Raw genomic sequence first — 19,583 nt, 5'->3', positions numbered from 1 at the left:
TGCAGAGGTGGAAGTTTCTCATTGACAACTGTACAGGAAATGCATAGGTCATGGTGAAAAAGATAAACTGCACCTCTATGTAAGGCAAACTCATTGTCTATACACAAACGATATCTATCACACGTTCAAAATTAATCTCCTTAATGTTATCTTTGTAACTTGCAAGTTATTCCTCTGAAACTAGTGGCAGATCTTCTTTGGACCAATTGTAAAGACCTCCCTCTAGATGAAAGACGTTCTTGTATCCATTGAGTACAAGCAAGTATGCTGCTATCAAAGACCTAGACATAAAGATTTGCAGATTGTGTTAGTGAGCAACTAATGTAATAGATTGTAGAGTAGAAACTAGGAGTCTAGGATTCCAAGCCTACTAGGAAAAGAAACCAGGAGACGATAGCAAAGTATTTTATTTTTGTGAATCATGACCACATATTCTATGTGAAAGAACGGAAGTTTTTATTGTTGTCTAGTCGAGGTCTAGAAAAGATGGTAGTTTTGTTTGGCATGCCTATGTGAAGATAAGGAAGAAAGGTTGTTGAACATGTCATGCAACCACATGCATCAAATATAGGAAAAAGGGGAAATATCTTAAGTGGCTTACGTACCTTGATTGTTGACCTTCAGGAAGATTTGGGGAGGGTTTCATAGTACCCCCAGCTGAGCAGGCCACTATAATCTTGGCATTTTTGTCTATTTTCGATTCAACCTCTGTTAGTGTAAACCAAATGATTAGTTGGTTTTGGGGTTTGCTTGCATTTTTCAAGTGATTTTGATAATCTGAAATCTGACCATTACCTTGTAGGAAATTAGGATTTTCTTCTGTGCCTGAAAAGATGCCAAAAAATGCAAATGCAGCTCGCCTAGCAATGTCCCATGCTGTCCATTCCTTTATAAGTCTATATATTTGCACATTGATTGCTTCTGGTGGGTGACCCTGTCCAAAGTTTGAAACATTAAATTTTCTCAAAACTTTGTGAATCTTTAAATCATCAGCAAGTATCTCTTTATCCAACTTTGGGGTGAAATTTACGTTTCTGTGTTGCCTGAGTTTCAGAGTTCAGACTGCTTTAAATTTAGTTATATGCAACCAAGTTAGCAGACTAACCTGTTTAAACTCTGCCTCTGGTCGTACATCGAGCATCACAAAATTATTTTCCTTCTGCAGGCGCAGAGCTTCTTTAACATCTACACTTCTTACCTGAGGTAATCAGATATTACTATATTAGGACTTGTCATGCCATTTATGAATGTCTTGCAAATTACACCCCATTTAACTGTCTCTTGCTATATTCTTATCTTAAGACTGGCATGAGTCTCAGAAACTGAATCTTACAGAGCACAAACTCCATCCTAGTGCTAGGTACTGACTATTTCTCACACCAATCCCTTTTGTGATGAACTTTTTGTTTTGAATCCTAGATTATTGTTCTATAATGGATGTAGTTTTGTCTCATTATCAGACTTAAATATCAGATTAGTCAGATATGCAGATGTCAGACAGTAGTTTGTCTGACTTTTAAAATTGAAGGAAATGATTATAGTTTATCATGTACAAAGTATAGATTTTCCATATGAATATATTAGGTGATCTGTGTCATTTAAGCAGACACTTTATGCTCCATGCATTTTCACAATTGCTCGTACCTAAGTTACATGTTGAGGTGGTAATGGGTAGTTAAAGGAATTACTCCTAATAAAGAAAGTATTTGTTATTTTGTTTTAATAGAGTAGAGATACATTCTGTAGCATATATCATTACATCTGAATTAGGTGCTATACTTTCCCTCCCTCCCCTGTGCCCACCCCCCAAACAAATTTTTCTTTTGAAGTGTGACTGGGTGATTACTGTGATGATCATCATCTGGGAACGATCTCAGAAATCGTAGGCTTTCGTTGGTTTGTTTAGTTCATCATTTAATCTGATATTTACTGAGGTTGGGAAAAAGAAATCTGCAGGGAAAGTAGGATACCTTGTTCTGAAGCAAAACTTCACGCTTTACCTTCCACTCTTCTTCAGCTAATCACTCCAAGACAAAGTCATCAGAAAGTCAGTAAAAGGCAGTAATACAGTATCAGAAAACCCGTGCAATAAATCCATCTACAATTCCTAAATTATCATCATGAAGAAGATAGGCTTGAACTACCTGGTGATTTAGCTTGTTTAGTAGCCGCATTACGGATACTTAAACCCATTGGTGAGCCGCGGTAGTTTAAGCTCCCTGCAGGAGTTCTTCCTGAGCTGACCATCAGAGAGGATGATAGACTAGATTTTGAGGAGTAAGGATGTGTTGAGTCATGAAATTTTTGGTATAACGACGACGATATTGATTGGTGCTGGGTGATTGAAGTGAAAGTGGCCATTTTTTATATACTTTAAAGCTTCAAAGTTAGAATCAATAAGGTTGGGGTTTGTTCTGGGTTAGAAACTGCAGTTCTTTGATTACAGAAAATGAGATTGATGTTTTGTTTCATGTGGTGGACCATAGATACCCCTGATGAAGATATTTTGGTTAGCGAACAATCTGGTTTTGTGGTGGTCCGTTGGTGCGATAATCTTAATTGGATATATCCTCATCCCTATTTTGCCCCATGTCTTTTCTTATGATATGATTTAAATTCTTATGGACTATGATATGATAAGCACATGAATGTATGTACTATGGCAATTTTTCTTAGAAGGAATTACAGCGTACGATTTCGGATTATTAATCCATTTGATTAGTATAGCAATAGTTTCAAGAGTATTATGGAAACACTCATCGAAAAAATTAGAATAATTGCTATACTTATATTATTGGGATATAATTTACTCATCGGGTAGCTATAGTTTCAAGAGTATTATGGGAAAGCTCGTTGAAGAAAAAAAGGATAATTATTATTATTGGGATATATTCTATTCATCAGGCATACATAGCATTCCCATTAAAGGTATACTTGAGCTAAATGATCTAATACTTTAACCTCTAATGTTTCTATTTCTTACCTAAAAGAATTTTGATGTATTAACACCATCCTATGACCTATTAACCTTAAGTATGAACTCTCAAATTGTCGTTGGCATGTGAAAACACATAGTACATTATTGATACTTATAGATCGAGTCCACACACACTTATCTGAAATGATTTTCTGTTTCTTGACTTTCAGGGCCATGACATGAGCCTTGTTTGCATACCTGTTGTTAGCTATAGTCTAGTTCATGTGACTTGTTTGAGCTACATGTAGTGTTATTTATATTGTTATTTCATGTAGTCACATTTAATACAAGTTTATGTGAAGATGATTGATAAATCTAAAGTTGATATTATGTTATTTACACACAAAAAATGTAAAAGGATGTGTGAAATAATTTGAGCCAAAAGGTATTAGAGGAAGTTGGGCAACATAGTATTTGTCATGTAAAAAAATAAATAAATAAAATCAAATAAATAATAAAAGCTTGAGGTGATTGAGGTGAATACAATTCAAATCTTACACAATAACTTAACTAAGATTCATTGAAAGGATAATTTTAAAGATAAATTTCAATGTACGACCACTTGTATTTTTCAAAATACACAACGATATTGTTGATTGTACCATACACAAGGTACAACCGATTGTACATAAAAAATAAAAATAGAAATTATTAGAGAATCATTCTTCACTCAAGTATTATTCCAAATTAAATCATCTGTAAAAATGAAGAGAATAGCTATTAAATCGTGTTCTATAGCAAAGAACGCAACTCTTCATCTTACCCCTTAGCGAGTTTGCTAATTTTTGCTTTAGATCTTGAACAAGCTAGCACCATTGTACATTTGCACCATGATTAATGGCACATTGGCTCACCATAACTAAATCAAAATAATATTTCTAATCCAAATATAGATAACCTATTTTAATATTGCAGATCGACCGAACGACACTATAGTGAGTGAGCTGAGTGAGTGAGTGAGTGTAGTGATTAATTAAGCATTAAATTAAAGTGGACGTGGACCAACCAAATTCAATATCCACCGACACCCAAAATTACTAAATTACGCCCTTCTTCACGCTTCCCCTCATTCCGCCACGTGTCCTCTCTTCTCTTCAACATCAACAAACTCGCGTCTCTCTGTTTATATAATCTCACTGCTTAAGTTCCATTTTTCCCAGAATTCCCAGAAATTAATTCGTTTCTTTTTTCTTCAAATTCTCTCTCCTAAATTTCTCCAATTCGTAAAAATGGAGTGGTTTTTTTACCTGGTTTTTGGATCCCTTGCTGCTGTTGTTGCAGCAATTGAGCTAAGCAAGAACAATAAAGATCGTATCAATACTTCTACCGCTTTCAATGCCTTCAAAAATAATTATGTTCTTGTTTATTCTCTTATGATGGGTAATTTTTTTGTTATTCACCCCTTTTAATTTCTAGATCTTACTCTTGCATTTTCGTTTGATTTTGTAGATTTTTTTGTGGGGTTCATTTTTTTTTTTCAAATGTTGGTTGTTTGGTTGAATTTTGATTTGTTTGGTGTTTGATCTGATGTTTTGTTAAGTTTTTGTGATGATTATATGCGTTTTTATTGTTGTTGGATCAATGTTTGGTAGATTTGGATTGATTTGTTTCTTGAAATTAAATAATTGACATTGTATTATGTGGGTCCTATAGAATTAATGTCAATGTAGATTTTGTAGGTGAATTATTGAAGAAGGAATTTAAAGTAAGATTATTGTAGGTGAATTATTGAAGAAGAAACTTAAATTAAGATTAATGTAGGTGAATTATTGCTTTGAATATTTTTTTGTGCCTTGATTGGTGTCGATAGATAGATGAGGCTAGCTTAGTTGGTTTAAGTCGTGAGGAATGGTGTGGACGTAATGTGGGATCAAATCACGTCTACATTGTCGTCTTTGTGGCTCTCTATACATTGGAATAGAAAAATAAGATATAGACATAGATTGGGATATGGGAATATGGTTTTTGCTCTCTCATAGTCCCACTAGCTCATTTGCATACCTTTGTGAGTTATTATGGAGTGCTATTTTCGTTGCTTGTGTTAGGAGTAAGAGCTTCGTGCTAAATGTTATTCTCATTCGACTTTTGGAATAAAAGTTCTATACCGAAACCATAATTTTATTCTCCCTTTGATCCTAAATGAGAGTCATTTTAGAGATGTTTATTTATTTGAAAGAAGGTTTAAATGACAATTTCAATGTAAAAGTTTGACCTCATTCCTTGTACTACCCTGACTTTAACCTCATTTGTAGTCTACAACCAGCATTTAATCACGTGATTGAATAAGATTTTGGGTAATTTATTCAATTTGTTAGCGTTTGAGCAAAAGTCTTAAATGACTATTGTTTGAAGAGAGTATTCAGATACAATGAAAGATTATGCATTCTTGTGAATGTTGTGATCAAGGCCAAGTTGTGAGATAAACTAAGAGGTTGCCTCGACTTGCAAAATATTGTGCACTCATAGGATGAAAGGTACTTTTAGCTTATGATATCATGGTAGTATAGATCCCCAGGTACTCGCGTCAGGAGTTCAGTAATACTAGTTCAGATATGTTGTACAAATACAATTACTGATTTCTAGAAACATGACTTCTTAGGATCAATGACCAAGAGTGTAAAGGTAAAAGATCAGAATTTCCTTCTTGTAGAAACTATGAAAGTTCATGTAATTAGTGAAATTGTTGGAGTTGCTTTAGGGGTTTATTGACTTAATGACAAGTGGTTGCAGCTATATGCACTACATGTTGATGGTATAAGAATATGTGTGCTATATTTGATCATATTTCTTCTTGTTTATTATGAGATGATGACTTTACGGCTTTTGACCATTGTATGTTCATTGCCCATCTCCAATCTGGATTGAAATCAATTGCTTTTCTTACCCAGAAGATTCTTTAATTTTCTTACCATCTTTAACCAACTACTAGTTCTTTGAGAGGGGCTAGCTCAAGTACAATCAGTGCATCCAAAAGCTGAATTGTTCTTATTTACCCATTGAATTGTGGATGAGAATGTAAGAGTGATTTTAACTGAACTGTTTTTATGTGAACAGCTGGTGACTGGTTGCAGGGTCCTTATGTATACTACCTATATAGTACTTATGGTTTTGGGAAAGGGGACATTGGACAGCTTTTTATTGCTGGGTTTGGATCCTCCATGTTGTTTGGGACTATTGTCGGATCACTGGCTGACAAACAGTAATGCTTGTACTTTCTTCCTGATACTACTAAATGTTCTATTGCTTTTTTTTACTTTTCTTTTAAATCTTAATATTGTGCAAAACTTTAGGGGCCGGAAGAGGGCATGTGTGACTTATTGCATAACCTACATCTTGAGTTGCATCACCAAACATTCTCCTCAATACAAAGTCCTGATGCTGGGCCGAATACTAGGAGGCATCGCCACATCACTGCTATTCTCTGCATTTGAGTCATGGCTTGTTGCAGAGCACAACAAGGTGAGTTTCAGATCACTTTGCATGATTATATTAGCTTTCTTAGCATAAATCTATTTGTTTGAAATCCTATTAATACAATATCCTCTAGTGTCTTCATGACAGAATAACCTGTGTAATTTCTGATTTGTGCAAGTAGAAATGCCACTAGCGTCTTTGGAAAGTTGGATAAAGTGAACAAAAGTGGATATAATTTATTATCTATAGCAAAGGAAACTAGGCTGTTTCAATCATATAAATGACCAACATGTGATTTCCTTTTATAGTTTGATAATTGTGCTAATTTATCCAGTTTGCATGAAAAAAATAGATTTGTAACATTTTCATGTTTTGTATTAATTTTGGTGATTAAAAAAGATCTAGGGTCAGATTCGTGTACAACCGCATGGATGTTTATTTTATACTATTGACTCTTTCTGTTTTGAAAGAAATAAAAAATGTTTAGAAATTGTTTAGTATTTATACTAATGACTCTTTCTGTTTTAAAAGAAAAAAAAAATTGTTTAGACATTGTTTTTTTTTTTTTTTTTTTTTTTTTTTTTTTTTTTTGAATGGAGTTTAGACATTGTTCAGCATTCAATTTTTTTCCTCCTTTTTGGGGTTTGGATTTGGTCTATAGGGAATTTTGTTTACTTGCATGTCCTGCTTGAGGACATGTGTAATTCCAATCATATGTTTGATTTATGTATATTTGGCATGGTGCATCTTAATATAGTTTTTATTACTATTTCCCTGGTTTGATGCTTATATGGTCAGTGCATTTTTGCACTTTGTCTGATTTAGTTCACTTTGAACTTGAGTGTTGTCCAACTTATATTTGGCTTGTATCTCAATGTGTTTCTTTCCTCCTTGACTTGATGCTCATATTTTCAATGTGTCTTTGCCTCTTTTCTAGCTCTGTCCATTTGGAATATACCCCTGAACATTTTATATTTTGGTTATTTATTCTATTGACTATGGCCTTCTTCTCTCCTTTGAATTGTGTAGAGGGGCTTTGAGCAACAATGGCTGTCTGTAACTTTCTCAAAGGCAATTTTTCTTGGAAACGGTCTTGTCGCTATTCTTTCTGGATTGGTTGGAAATTTATTGGTGGATACCTTCGGGTTTGGGCCTGTAGCACCCTTTGATGCTGCAGCATGTCTTCTTGCTATAGGCATGGCCATAATTTTATCATCATGGACCGAGAACTATGGAGACCCTTCAGAGAATAAGGACTTGCTTGCACAATTCAAGGGTGCTGCAATAGCTATTGCTTCCGGTAAGAAAATTCTTGAAACTTGAGGGTAGATAGTCCTGTATTTCCTTAAGTATATTTTATTTCTAATCACTATTCCCTGTAATTTAATCTTACTCTTGAGCAACTGACATGTTTGGCACTTTCTTAAATGTGTAAGTTATAGGATGAGTAAATGATGTGATTAAGGAGAACCTGTTGTTCAGGTCTTTAGTGATTGTAATGTTTGTCATTGTGTTCCTTTCAGTCATTGTGATGTCTGATTTGTGGGTAAATGTTGTTATTAATGTTCAGATGAGAAAATAGCTTTACTTGGAGCCATTCAGTCATTGTTTGAGGGTTCTATGTATACCTTTGTATTCCTCTGGACGCCTGCATTGAGCCCAAATGACGAGGAGATTCCACATGGGTTTATTTTTGCAACTTTCATGCTGGCTTCAATGTTGGGAAGCTCTATTGCATCTCGGCTTTTGGCTCGTTCATCTCCTAGAGTTGAGAGCTATATGCAAGTGGTTTTCTCCGTCTCTGCTGCCTCTCTCTTGCTACCAATTGTGACTAATGTATGTTGACCTCCACCTCTGATCTCAAACTAGATTGGATTTGAATTTCTTGTAATAGTTTTGACTTTCTTATTCTTACAGTTCCTTGTAGAGCCATCAAAGGTGAAGGGTGGTGGCATCAGTTTTTCAGGTTGTATCCAGGTTCTCGGCTTCTGTGCTTTTGAAGCATGTGTGGGAATATTCTGGCCATCTATCATGAAGATGAGATCCCAGTATATTCCAGAGGAAGCTAGGAGTACTATCATGAACTTCTTCCGCATTCCACTTAATATCTTTGTCTGCGTTGTTCTATATAATGTATGTCACCAAATATCCTTATCTCCTTGTTATTACTGTCTTAGGATTTTTTGTAAAGTATGTCACCATGTAAACTTCGTCTGTGTTCCTCTTTATATCTTTGTTTGTTCTATTCAAATTTCCTCTTAAGTTTGTTTTTGTTTTGGTGGATGTAGAGTGTGTGGTTCTCTATTACAATTTCCTTCTTGAGTTTGTAGTCATTAATTCAGTCTCTTTATTAATTTCGCCCAATCTCTTTGCCTCTTACTCTCCTCTATTTCTAACACATGTTTATTTTTGTCCCTGAAGGTCAATGCTTTTCCCATCACTGTAATGTTTGGCATGTGCTCAATCTTCCTCTTTGTGGCCTCTATATTGCAGAGGCGACTCATGGTGATTTCTGACAAACCTAGTAAGTAGAATGAACGGTCAACAGAAGTTTTCTGCTTTCCAGTAATGGTTCTTGTTATTGTTCTGCCAATCTAGCTTTACTACTTTCTAATACTGGTATCAATCTATTAACAGAGACAGAATCTTATGGACTCAAGGAAAGAGATACTGAAGCTGAGCCATTGAGCATCTAAGCTTGAGAAGTAATAGGCGTGAAAGATATAAAACCCATTCAAGGCGTCATGATAGAGTCAATACAGTTATATCTCAGAAGCATTTTGATGTTTAAATGGTGATCATTCTTATAAGAATTAATTTTGCTGCTCCAAAATTGAGTAAGAATATACGGAAATACAAGGTACTTCAGCACTGTCAGAAGTAGTATGTAGTTTTAAGCCTGCAAAGCTGTTCACACTAATGCATTAGGCGGCGATTTTTTTTACCCTATAACCTCCCGTCCTCTCCTATCCAAGAGTTCAGAGGATGGTGAGTATATGCCAATTTTTTCTTTAGGCTCCACATTATTTGTTATGCAATTGAACAGTTGATCATATACTGTATTTTTCTCCCTTAATTTTTTTGGAGAAACTTTTTTGTTTTTCTTAATATTGAATTGATTTTGTAAGGAATATTTTGTGCAAAACAATTAGAGCAAGTGATTATGACATTGTTAACACAATTTATTTGAGAGCAATCGAGAAGTTTCATTTCCAATTGTTCTTGTTTAGTTTGTTCACAGGCTAGTAGGAAGGGGAAAAAAAAAATTGTTCAAGAGTTGATCTCTGACATACTAGTTACTTATCTTCATCTTCGTCTTCCAGAAAACTGTTGCTTTCTTTGGTACAAATAATCAACTCTGTTTCTTATAATAATCATACAATCATATATGTATTGGCAATTTTGCTAGAAATTGTATAAATCATGTTGTGAGATAAAAAAAAGATTAAAGTCATCCCTAACAAATGAAAGCGTCAACAAGATTAATATGCAACGGAGAACTAATTTCACAGAAAAAAGCTGCTATCTTTCTTTTTTGATACAATTGAAATATTGAATTACCTAATAATCAAACATCCAAAAAAAAAAAAAAAAAAAAAGGTGAGGTAAAAGTTACCAAACACTTTATGAATTATCATATACTGTTACAGGTTATTTTGAATTACAGAGTAATGTCATGTGTCCTTAGTTATAAGAAGCTAGAACTATGTGACAACTAATTACAGTCTACTAAGAGATGAAAATAATCATCTCTTACATATAGAACCATTCTTTTTAACAATATAGGTTCGACCAACTTGTATTTTACAAAAGGAATGAACAGACACAAATCATCCACTGAGATTTACAAGCGAAGATTTCTTGTACATACAACAGAGAAATAAGCTTACAAACACTGTGGTTAACATAAGGGGTTGTACATATCGATTCATTCACATTAATCGGCTTCGTTTAGCTTCATTAGAAGCGACCTCCAGATCTCCAATGAAGAAAAGGATCCTTTCTAGGATCCCATAGCTGGGTCCTCCTACCAAAGACCCTTCCTGAGTAAGTTCACCCTGTCTGCTTAAAGTGCTGGCCTCCTGCTGCTTCCTCTGTCTCCTTGAACCCAAATGACGTTGAATTTCACCACGGGATATTAGGTAATAATCAGCTCCCTCCCTAATTATCTTCAATCCTCTGAAATCACCAAACAGATTTCAGATCCAAGAAATGACAGGACAGTCAACATAATCAAATAAACACACTACCAAGGCTGCTACATGCTACTTCTTTTCTTTTATAATTCCAATTTCAGGTACATCTGTACATGTAAAAACATAGGGCATATTGTATACGGACACTAGAAATAAAAATATGGAATGGAACCATAGAGCATTTCAAACTTACAATCCAACACGATCACAACGGTCTTGCACTATATACACATCTTTCCATGACTTAGAATCAGCTGGAGTGTAGAACACAGCACGATCTTCACCCCACCTCTCCTTGAAGAGGTCAGCCCATAAAATGTTATCTGAGCCCAAGACTTTCCATTTCCTGCAAACTTTAAACCAAAGATCCACATTCACTCAACTGAGCGCACACCAGATAGAAGTATACCCCTAAATAAAACACATATGCCCAATAATGATATACAATCACGTCTTGTGATTTGACTGATTTCTACTGAGCTAAATAACCATAGAGGTTCTCAACCTTCATAAAACTACAATATGCAGCCTAAATGAGTTTAGTGAAATATATGACCTCAAAGACTGTCCTCAATCTCCAGATGATGATACAGTTCAGACCTGTCAAAAGAACTGGACAAAAAGGGGGACGGGGATCCAGGGAACGGGGAGGGAAGGGGTTTTTGCTCCTACATTATGATTTACAAGCCCTCTAGAAGAATTTAATTATTGGAATTTGCAGAGTATGAATTAGATGCAGTAGGTGCATAAACTGATGTATTGTGCTGACATTACCCTTGTAATTTATCAGCCAATAAGGGAAAATATTTATACATCTACCACAGCAAGATAACAGTACTTAGAGACAAAAGGAGGGGGTTGCTGTGCAATCTGCAAGACGTTCTAAGAATGAGAAGTCATGCCTACAATATGGTTTCCTTGCAAGTAAGAAGCTAATATACATGTAATTTATGTAAAAGAAGGATGTAAATCTGAATGTTCGGCCCAGGCATAATTAAAAAGGTTAGCCTGCAAATTCGATCATATACAATTAAGCTTAGTATAGTTTAGAACTCGAGTCTTGAACTCGAACAACATGAAAATCACAGTGTGCAACCACACACCATTTACTAAGGCAAAGGGCAACTTATTTTCTTACAAAATCACATTGAAAATTGGGCAGGTATCTAAATTGTTACTCTCATCCTCTCAAGACAGACATCAGCCCCCCCCCCCCCCCCCAAAAAAAAAAAACAAAAAAAAACAAAAAAAAAAACTAAACTAAACTAAAAAAAAAAAAAAGCAAAAACAAGAAGAAAAAAAACCCAATTATCATGATGATGAATATGATAATCATATTGGAACATAATTTCTCAAGCAATCTAATAACTTCCAAACTGATCAAAACTGAATTCCCACAAAAAATATTATACGAGTACAACATTCATCAACAAATAACTTCACAAATGTCTAAAATTGGCATTTTATTTTAACATATTCAGTTTATACAGATCTCATAATCATATTGCCAAAGTCAACATCATAATTGCACGAATTATACAACCTAGATCATCATAAATCATAAAATTAACATAAAATTAAACAATGAAAGGAAAATTGAGAGAATTCCCACGTGAAAATGAGATAATTCCATTTGAAAAGTATTGGTTGTTGAAAAAATTGGTTGGTTTAGGGAACTAACCTTGTTGAGCAGTTGACAAGTTTTGATAATCCAAGAAACAGAAGATCTTAAGGCAAAGCTCGACTGGTAATTCCTCCATTAATGTTGCAAATCTCAAATTTCCGGATTTATCTTAAATTGGATGAGTTAAGAGAGAGATCAGAAATGACAACACTATTTCTTCATTTCATTCCCAATTTGAAAGGATGAATCTAGGAACTTTGCATATAAATAGTGTACAACAAATAGAAAGTACTTACAAATTACGAGTAGTGGCTAACCTTGTCCATTCAGATTTTATAAAAGAGTTAAAAAAAATTAGTCTTAGTTATCCTCCTATTACACGTGTGCTACTTCAGTGGAGAAACGATGACTTGTCAAGTTGTCATTTTTGTTTTATTTTTTATAAAATTTTAAATATATAAGCTAGTGAGTAGCCCGAGCGTTGCCCCGGGTTGCTACTGTTGTAAATATGCAATCGATAAATTTTTTTTTAAAAGTCTTTTAGAAATTGTAGTCGTGGTCAAAATAAAATTGATTAATTTTTTTTTTTAGTATATTTTATTTTAATTGAACCTTGTGGTTTGCACGTTGCACCTATATAATTTATTTAACATATTTGATAATTGGCTAAGATGGTGAAATGGTTATTGTTGTTATGCAAGGTTGATGATTCGATCCTCCTTACGTTTCACATCGACGTTATTAGGAACGCTACTTGTAGATTTCACTTAAAATCGGAACCGATAATTGTTATGTGCAATTTTATAAAAAATTACAAAGTTGCAGATAACAATTAACGGAGGTAGTATTTGATATTTAAAATTTGTAATATTCTCAAACAAACACAAAGTATGTGTTTTACTAATTCTAAACCCACACCTAAATTACTTGAACACTCTTATAAAGTGAGGAAAATGACAATGAGTGCTCTTTATTGAAATTTTACTGTAAGTTTGTAAGGTATAAATATTTTTGTAAAGCCAAGACATTGTTGGTGATGAGATGAAAATCAAATTGAAACCAATCACTACTAATTGCTATGCATAAAATTCACTTAAAATATGATACTTGAAGATTTCAACATGACCAATTGATATGCAATCGATCTTTCCAAAATTGCACATAGCCCTTACCCTAAACTCCTTTGGCTATGCAGCTATAATCAACAACAATTACAATCTTGTATAAGCATAAAGTAATCATTGGATAGGACACCTAACACTACTTTAAGTTTTAAAAAAATTTCCTACAACATTTGTCGATAGACATTAAATAAATTCATTTTTCGAGAATCAAACATTACTCAATTGACTATCTCGGTTTTTCAATCACAACCTTTAAAATTTACCTTATTCACACACTCTTTTAATTGTCTTTTGTAATCTATGTCTGAACAAAATATAATAACAGCTCCATTCAGTGTAGTCCAGTTTCCAATCTATACTATATATTAAAAGGCGTTAACAAAGTAAATAAATTATGGTTTGATCTAGATTCGAACCCGCAACCTCCAACAAATAATGGTTGTACACTTACCATCTTAACCAACTTTTATTAGTGTTTTAAATTTCACATAATTAACGTTATATATTCCTTTCAAATTAAAGGTTATTTAATTTATTTATTTTTCACAAGATTAGAAAATAAATACATATGAGGTAAAAAAACCGTAACATCCGAGGCAATGCCTGAATCACACTCAGTTGAACATAACTATCGAATTTAAAAAGTTCAAAGTACAAAATAGCACTTCGGGGCATCGCCCGGGACACACACTAGTTTTTCTTTTATAAACAACCCCAATCAGTTCAGTTTAATTCAATTCAGCTCAATCAGTTTAATTTAGTTGTTTTAAGTAAATCGGAACTGACCTTAAAAGCCATTTTTTTAAAAAAAAAACAAGGCAGACTTTGAAGAAAAATCGTACTTGAAATGACAAAGTTATGCATCACTTTCTCTACTAGAACAAATGTACATAGATAATAATTTCTCTTGAAAAACACTCTTGAACATCATTTTGGAATTAAGGTTTAGAGTAATTGCGAGTAAATCTGAAACCTAAATCTGAATCAAAGAGAACTATTTTCTGGAAAAGAGAGAAAAATGGAGCAGCAAATTGACAACGAAGCTATTAAGAAGAGACCTGCTATCTTGGTTATCGGATCTCCCGGCGTCGGAAAGCGCACCATTCTCTCCAGTATTTCATCTTTCTCCTTCATTTCTGATTGTATTTTTATTAACTTTGATCAGCTTAATTGCAAGTTTTTTTTTTTTTGAAGAATTTCAATTGTTTTTGATCAATGGATGAATATCTTGTGCTAAAATGTTCCAATTTGCAAGATTTTAGGAACTTATCATAATCGATCTATTCGAGGGGTTTTTGTATTTTTTAATTGGGCGAATTTTAGGTTTTGGGTAGGTGGTAAATTGTGAATTTGTGATGTGGGTGAATAAATTGATAACCTGAAAGTCTGGAATTTTCATGTTGGGGTTTTGATGAATGAATTTTTAGCAATTAGCGGACTTCAAAGCCAGCTATTATGAATGCAAATGAGTTTAAGTATATCTGTAGTACTATGAATTAACCTATATTGATACTTCTATGATTAATCAAGATTATTTTTCACTATTTCCTTGTGTCAAGGAGTAGTAATTTGACTCAGACTCGTTTCGAGTGTGAGTATGATTATTCTAGCAGCATGCTAGCATATGCATCATGTTCTTGTATCCAAGTAGTCTTCTTGCAATGAGTTCGGGATTAGTTAAGAGATAGGTCAATTTTTTTTGGTTTTATTCAATTTTAAAGGGCTGTTTTTGTAGATGAGTTTCTACTTACTGTTCGTGAAAGCTTTTCCATAGCATTGCAACATTTCTTATAGACTGTCGTTGATGTGTATTGATATATTGAGTGCAGATATAAGACTAATAAGAGTACCTTAACTTCATCTTAAGTCACCTTGTAAATGTTTACAAATATACCTCGTAAAACAACAGGTTAAAGATTCAAAAAGTATTTTTTCTTCTTGAATTACAATGCTAAATTGGTGCCTTTTCATATGTATTCAATTCATGGTGTTGTGATAGCTGCTGCTAAACCCGTGAAATCCTATTTTTGATATTGTGACTGTTACCATTATAGCAATTACAGTTGTGATTTTTTATTCAATTGTTTTTTTGTATTTTTTTGTCCCAGCTCGATGCTCTTCTAGGCGTGTGTACTATTACCTGAGTGATTGACAGTGGTTTATGCTATTTGATGCACTATTTTCGGAAGATGCTTAACTCATCTGAATCTTGCTATTGGTATATAACAGAAGTACACAACCTTTTGTGAAGAACTAAATATCTATCATTTTGTAATAATTGTGGTATACTTCTGTTTTGTGATGAAGTGTTGAGTTTTTAGCTGTCGATTATAAAATGACGTTATTCTATTATTAATTCTGAGTAAATGGCTTGTCATGTCTGTTGGCATTTTCAGTTTTTACTAATATTTTTATCTTACTTCAGGACTATTGTCAGTGGATTATGAAGATGCTTTTGAAACATCATCTGAAGTACTTATACAAGGGTATGCTGATTGAATACCATAATTAAGCATGTGGATAAAAATGAGCTATTATGAATATTATTCCCATCCTCAGAATCTTACATGCACATCTTAGGCATCTTTTATTCATCAAATAATATGTAAATGTTTCTACCATTTTTTCATGTCAAACAGGTGGACTATTGACACAAAATATTATTCGGCTGATGTTGCTGTATGGATGGCTCACCTTAATGATGATATTCCCCCCAGTTCCCTGCCAGACATTCAGTTTGCTGCCATAATGATGGTTTTTGACATGAGCGAGGCATGCATCACTTACCTTTTACTCTTTACCTTTGGTCAATTACTTTATTATATATTTTCGAATATTAGTGCCAAAACTTCATGTGCGGCACATTTGTGTTAAACTTTATAATGTTGCTGAAATGACACTGCCTGATTTTAAATTTTTTATTGTCGTTTCGTTATGCACTTGACAGCTATCTTCGCTTACTGCTCTCAAAAATTGGGTCTCTCATACTGATATTCAGAAATCTGATATCCTATTGTGTGTTGGAAACAAAGTGGATCTTGTTCCAGGTCACCCAGCTCATGCTGAATACAAAAGACATTTACAGAGGCTCAATGATCCTTTTGCTAGTTCAGATGTGGATTCATTAGAGTATGGAGTTTTTGAATCTGAGGGAAGTAGTCTATTGGGCAATGAAGAGCCATCATGCGATATTAAGAGATCTTGCTTGGAATGGTGCATGGAGTGTAATATTGAATATGTGGAGGCCTGCGCTTCTAATGCTGAATTTGATAAATGTGAGTATCTCGACCAGTTATTATCAGTGAGTTGATAGCATATAGTGTGTGCTCATATATCTGTTACCTTCTTACTAAAAATGGTGGGTGGTTTCATTTACTGTCATTTAAAAATGCAGAAGAACTTAGATGATGTTGATGTAGTTGGTTTGATGCTATTAATATTGATGAAATAATGTACTCCATATTATATTGGATGGAGTTCCTGTACATAACACACTATATTATTCATGATAAAGGAAAACTAATTGAGACAAAGTACAATCCACTACAAAAGTACAAATACAGATGAAGTGACTGTGAACATCTGATGCTACTTTAATAAATTGAGGTGTATGGAAACATGAATAAGAGAAGTATGTTAAGAAAAACTTGCTTATAAACAAACTCCCTATTGTATTATTCTCCTTGCCTTATTTATGAAGGGAGTGTAGATTAAGTCATGTCTAGTTGGCAAAATTCCTAAGACAATGTGTACCTATAAACCCCCTTTTGTAGTATTCTACTTGACTTGCTTTTGAAGGGATTTTAAATTTGATCATGCCTAGCTTGCTAAAATCCTAAGATAAATGTGTTTTCTCCTTGGTTTCTATCAATATCAATGTGCCGGTACACTGGACACTACCTTTAGGGTATCTGGTTGTGTGTGTGTGTGTGTGTGTGCGTGTGTGCGTGTGTATGTGTTTTTTTTTTTTTTTTTTTTTTTTTGGGGGGGGGGGGGGGGGGGTGGGAGGGTTGGTTTTATAAGTAATAATTCAAAATTTGGAGGCTAGCTTTAATATAGGTTAATTTAAGTTAAAAAAATAAATAAAAAGAAGATAGAGAATCCTTGTTGATCGTGAACATTTTTGGCCAAGCACGACCCACGGTGCGAACACACAGTAACATGTCTGTGCCTTGCTTTTTTAATGCTAAGTTGTGCCGTGCATTTTTCATGCTCAGTTCTTCAATGCCCGGCTGTTGCTGTCTTTAGTTCCTTACTCCTACTGTGCCCAAAATGTGACCCACGGTCCAGAGCACTCAATACCATTAAAAATGTGCTTGATTCCCTGGGATTGTTTTCTGATTGAACTCTTCTTTGGTATAGAGAAGCTGGCAGGTGAAGTTTCTGTTCTGTTTGAGCCTGGAGAAATTATTGCAGAGGAGGTTAAGCTATCATCAGTTTGTAGGTGTTATTTTTAGGGTGATAAGGGTGTTAGGAGGGGAAAAGGGGGCTTGTGGTATCAAATACTAAGACTTTCCTGAACTACCATTAGTCTGTCACGTTGTTATGGGCCATGATTATGATATGTGAAATTGCCCAAACAAGATAAAACAGGGGTGAGATGAGGAAACATAAGTAATTGTTATATACTCCGTATTTGGTCTTTGGGAGAATAAAATGGAATTAAGGATAATTTGAAAGAACTAAGAGGGTTTGTAATGCTTGTGAACGACTGCTTATAGAAGAAAAGAGACAAAGTGATTTCTTTAAGCCTAGAATTAAGTGGAAGGACTCAATGAATCCCTGCATTTCATCTTAAGCTTTTGTATACAATATATAAAAAATTAAAAAAACACCATCCTACCATTTAATAAATTCTACCTTCTTTCTAGAGATTTAGAAGCACTTCTGCTACTTTCTATCTCTTTTTCTATTTTTCCCTAGCGCTCTGAATTGCAGAAATGTGGAAGCATAGCGTACAGCATACTCTTAATGATGTCAGAAATATTGAGACCAGCTAACTTGGCAGCTTTTTTATTGCGTCATTATAAACTATTTTTCTTTGTCAGGTTTATCCATTGATGGTGACTCACAAGGAGTCGAACGGCTTTTCGGTGCACTTTCCGCCCACATGTGGTCTGGAATGGTTTTAAAATCTGGAAACAGAATTCTTGCACCAACTCTACCTGAAAGACAAGGTTTAAATTTCTCTGATTATATCTTTCAGTTTGCATTTATTAACTGTGTCTTAATAGCTGACCATTTAGTTTTTCTTTCCCTATAGATTCATCAGATGACGAATCTGAGTATGAAGTTGAGTATGAAGTCCTTTCTGGTGGTTCAGCTGAACTATGGGATGATACAGAGGATGGCTGGGTGTCTGCCATCCCTCCTCCTAATGCATCTTCTGTTGAATCCGCTGACTTAAAGTCTGTTTCTGAAGCTGAAAGGGCTGAGCCATCAACATCGGCATCTTCTGAATGTAGAGATAATGTTGAGGAAGTAGAATTCAAAGGGGGTGAGGCTTACAATGGTGATAATCTTGACAAGGGTGCACATCTGGAGCTTGAGGATTTGGAGCATTTAATGTCAGAAATTGCAAATATGCGCAGTAGCTCAAGGTTGATGCCTGATTTTCAGAGGCGAGAAATGGCTGCCAAGCTGGCCATGCAAATGGCTGCTCTTTTTGGAGATGACAGTGGTGATGAAGGAGTTGAGTAATTAGAAGACAAAGAACAAAAATTGTAAAATTCAGCGAAAGAAGATGTAGAGGCAAGGCTTTCATTATGCAAGCACATCAATTAAAAGACCTATGGATTATGATGTGTTATCATCTGGAGATTCGTTAGAAGATTTGCTTTACTGATTTTCTCGCATAGATGAGTAAGTTCTTTGCACCCCCCTTTCTCTCTCTCTCTCTCTAAGTTATTTATTATTTTTGGGTAGTGTCCTACAAATGTTAAATTTTGAGCTATCATGAAATCTCCATGCTGTTGGTTGCGTTCCATGCTGTTAGTTGTGTTATTAGTCCATGAGGTTGTGATTTTGCCTGCTTTTTGGATATTTTAGTGTTAGATCCATGGCCTGCTTTTGGCTATTTTTGTGTTAAATCTTTTTAACTTTTGCAACTGCTTTATCTATGTAAATATCATGCTAGTGTAAATATATGTACTGATAGAATACATTCGCCAAAGTAATTTCTGACTATTAAATTACATTGTACATGTATTGTACTATTGTGATTTGTGTATTTGAGAATGTAAAATTGC

The 19,583-nt window shown here is 34.4% G+C and overlaps 4 protein-coding genes across 4 annotated transcripts; 2 read left to right on the top strand and 2 right to left on the bottom strand.

Annotated features, from left to right (window-relative positions):
• Nucleotides 1-51: 51 nt before the first annotated feature.
• Nucleotides 52-2,462, bottom strand: LOC145607103 (rhodanese-like domain-containing protein 14, chloroplastic). The gene is made up of 6 exons (XM_081662868.1): nt 2,145-2,462; nt 1,971-2,017; nt 1,106-1,198; nt 796-934; nt 606-708; nt 52-281 (listed from the first exon to the last, which is right to left on the bottom strand). Exons 1-6 carry the CDS (start codon nt 2,359-2,361, stop codon nt 167-169), a joined length of 714 nt encoding a protein of 237 aa, XP_081518994.1. The 5' UTR covers nt 2,362-2,462; the 3' UTR covers nt 52-166.
• A 1,524-nt stretch (nt 2,463-3,986) lies between these two features.
• Nucleotides 3,987-9,572, top strand: LOC145608155 (uncharacterized). The gene is made up of 8 exons (XM_081663766.1): nt 3,987-4,357; nt 6,032-6,176; nt 6,268-6,436; nt 7,421-7,691; nt 7,962-8,227; nt 8,309-8,524; nt 8,813-8,915; nt 9,029-9,572. The coding sequence occupies exons 1-8, from the start codon at nt 4,207-4,209 to the stop codon at nt 9,085-9,087; spliced, it is 1,380 nt and encodes a 459-aa protein (XP_081519892.1). The 5' UTR covers nt 3,987-4,206; the 3' UTR covers nt 9,088-9,572.
• A 431-nt stretch (nt 9,573-10,003) lies between these two features.
• On the bottom strand, nt 10,004-12,520 carry LOC145608967 (uncharacterized). Its single transcript, XM_081664546.1, has 3 exons — nt 12,269-12,520; nt 10,781-10,940; nt 10,004-10,570 (listed from the first exon to the last, which is right to left on the bottom strand). Exons 1-3 carry the CDS (start codon nt 12,345-12,347, stop codon nt 10,324-10,326), a joined length of 486 nt encoding a protein of 161 aa, XP_081520672.1. The 5' UTR covers nt 12,348-12,520; the 3' UTR covers nt 10,004-10,323.
• A 1,681-nt stretch (nt 12,521-14,201) lies between these two features.
• LOC145608424 (uncharacterized) lies at nt 14,202-19,529 on the top strand. The gene is made up of 6 exons (XM_081664038.1): nt 14,202-14,447; nt 15,761-15,821; nt 15,975-16,107; nt 16,283-16,610; nt 18,384-18,512; nt 18,599-19,529. The coding sequence occupies exons 1-6, from the start codon at nt 14,354-14,356 to the stop codon at nt 19,033-19,035; spliced, it is 1,182 nt and encodes a 393-aa protein (XP_081520164.1). The 5' UTR covers nt 14,202-14,353; the 3' UTR covers nt 19,036-19,529.
• Nucleotides 19,530-19,583: the final 54 nt, after the last annotated feature.

This window comes from Chenopodium album, chromosome 23 (genome assembly GCF_948465745.1).
Source record: "Chenopodium album chromosome 23, dcCheAlbu1.1, whole genome shotgun sequence".
In the NCBI taxonomy this organism is placed as follows: domain Eukaryota; kingdom Viridiplantae; phylum Streptophyta; class Magnoliopsida; order Caryophyllales; family Amaranthaceae; genus Chenopodium; species Chenopodium album.
This window is presented reverse-complemented; position numbering and strand designations above follow the sequence as displayed.

Excerpts from the sequence above, each read along its gene's own strand:
- LOC145608967 (XM_081664546.1), bottom strand. The coding sequence starts at position 12,347 with ATGGAGGAATTACCAGTCGAGCTTTGCCTTAAGATCTTCTGTTTCTTG. Across the intron at positions 10,941-12,268 it reads CTTGTCAACTGCTCAACAAG|TTTGCAGGAAATGGAAAGTC; the intron begins GTTAGTTCCCTA and ends TTTGGTTTAAAG. Across the intron at positions 10,571-10,780 it reads CGTTGTGATCGTGTTGGATT|AGGATTGAAGATAATTAGGG; the intron begins GTAAGTTTGAAA and ends TGGTGATTTCAG.
- LOC145608155 (XM_081663766.1), top strand. The coding sequence starts at position 4,207 with ATGGAGTGGTTTTTTTACCTGGTTTTTGGATCCCTTGCTGCTGTTGTT. Across the intron at positions 6,177-6,267 it reads GGATCACTGGCTGACAAACA|GGGCCGGAAGAGGGCATGTG; the intron begins GTAATGCTTGTA and ends GCAAAACTTTAG. Across the intron at positions 8,525-8,812 it reads TCTGCGTTGTTCTATATAAT|GTCAATGCTTTTCCCATCAC; the intron begins GTATGTCACCAA and ends TTGTCCCTGAAG.
- LOC145608424 (XM_081664038.1), top strand. The coding sequence starts at position 14,354 with ATGGAGCAGCAAATTGACAACGAAGCTATTAAGAAGAGACCTGCTATC. Across the intron at positions 14,448-15,760 it reads AAAGCGCACCATTCTCTCCA|GACTATTGTCAGTGGATTAT; the intron begins GTATTTCATCTT and ends ATCTTACTTCAG. Across the intron at positions 15,822-15,974 it reads TCTGAAGTACTTATACAAGG|GTGGACTATTGACACAAAAT; the intron begins GTATGCTGATTG and ends CATGTCAAACAG.
- LOC145607103 (XM_081662868.1), bottom strand. The coding sequence starts at position 2,361 with ATGGCCACTTTCACTTCAATCACCCAGCACCAATCAATATCGTCGTCG. Across the intron at positions 2,018-2,144 it reads TAAACAAGCTAAATCACCAG|CTGAAGAAGAGTGGAAGGTA; the intron begins GTAGTTCAAGCC and ends TGGAGTGATTAG. Across the intron at positions 282-605 it reads CCTGAAGGTCAACAATCAAG|GTCTTTGATAGCAGCATACT; the intron begins GTACGTAAGCCA and ends CTTTATGTCTAG.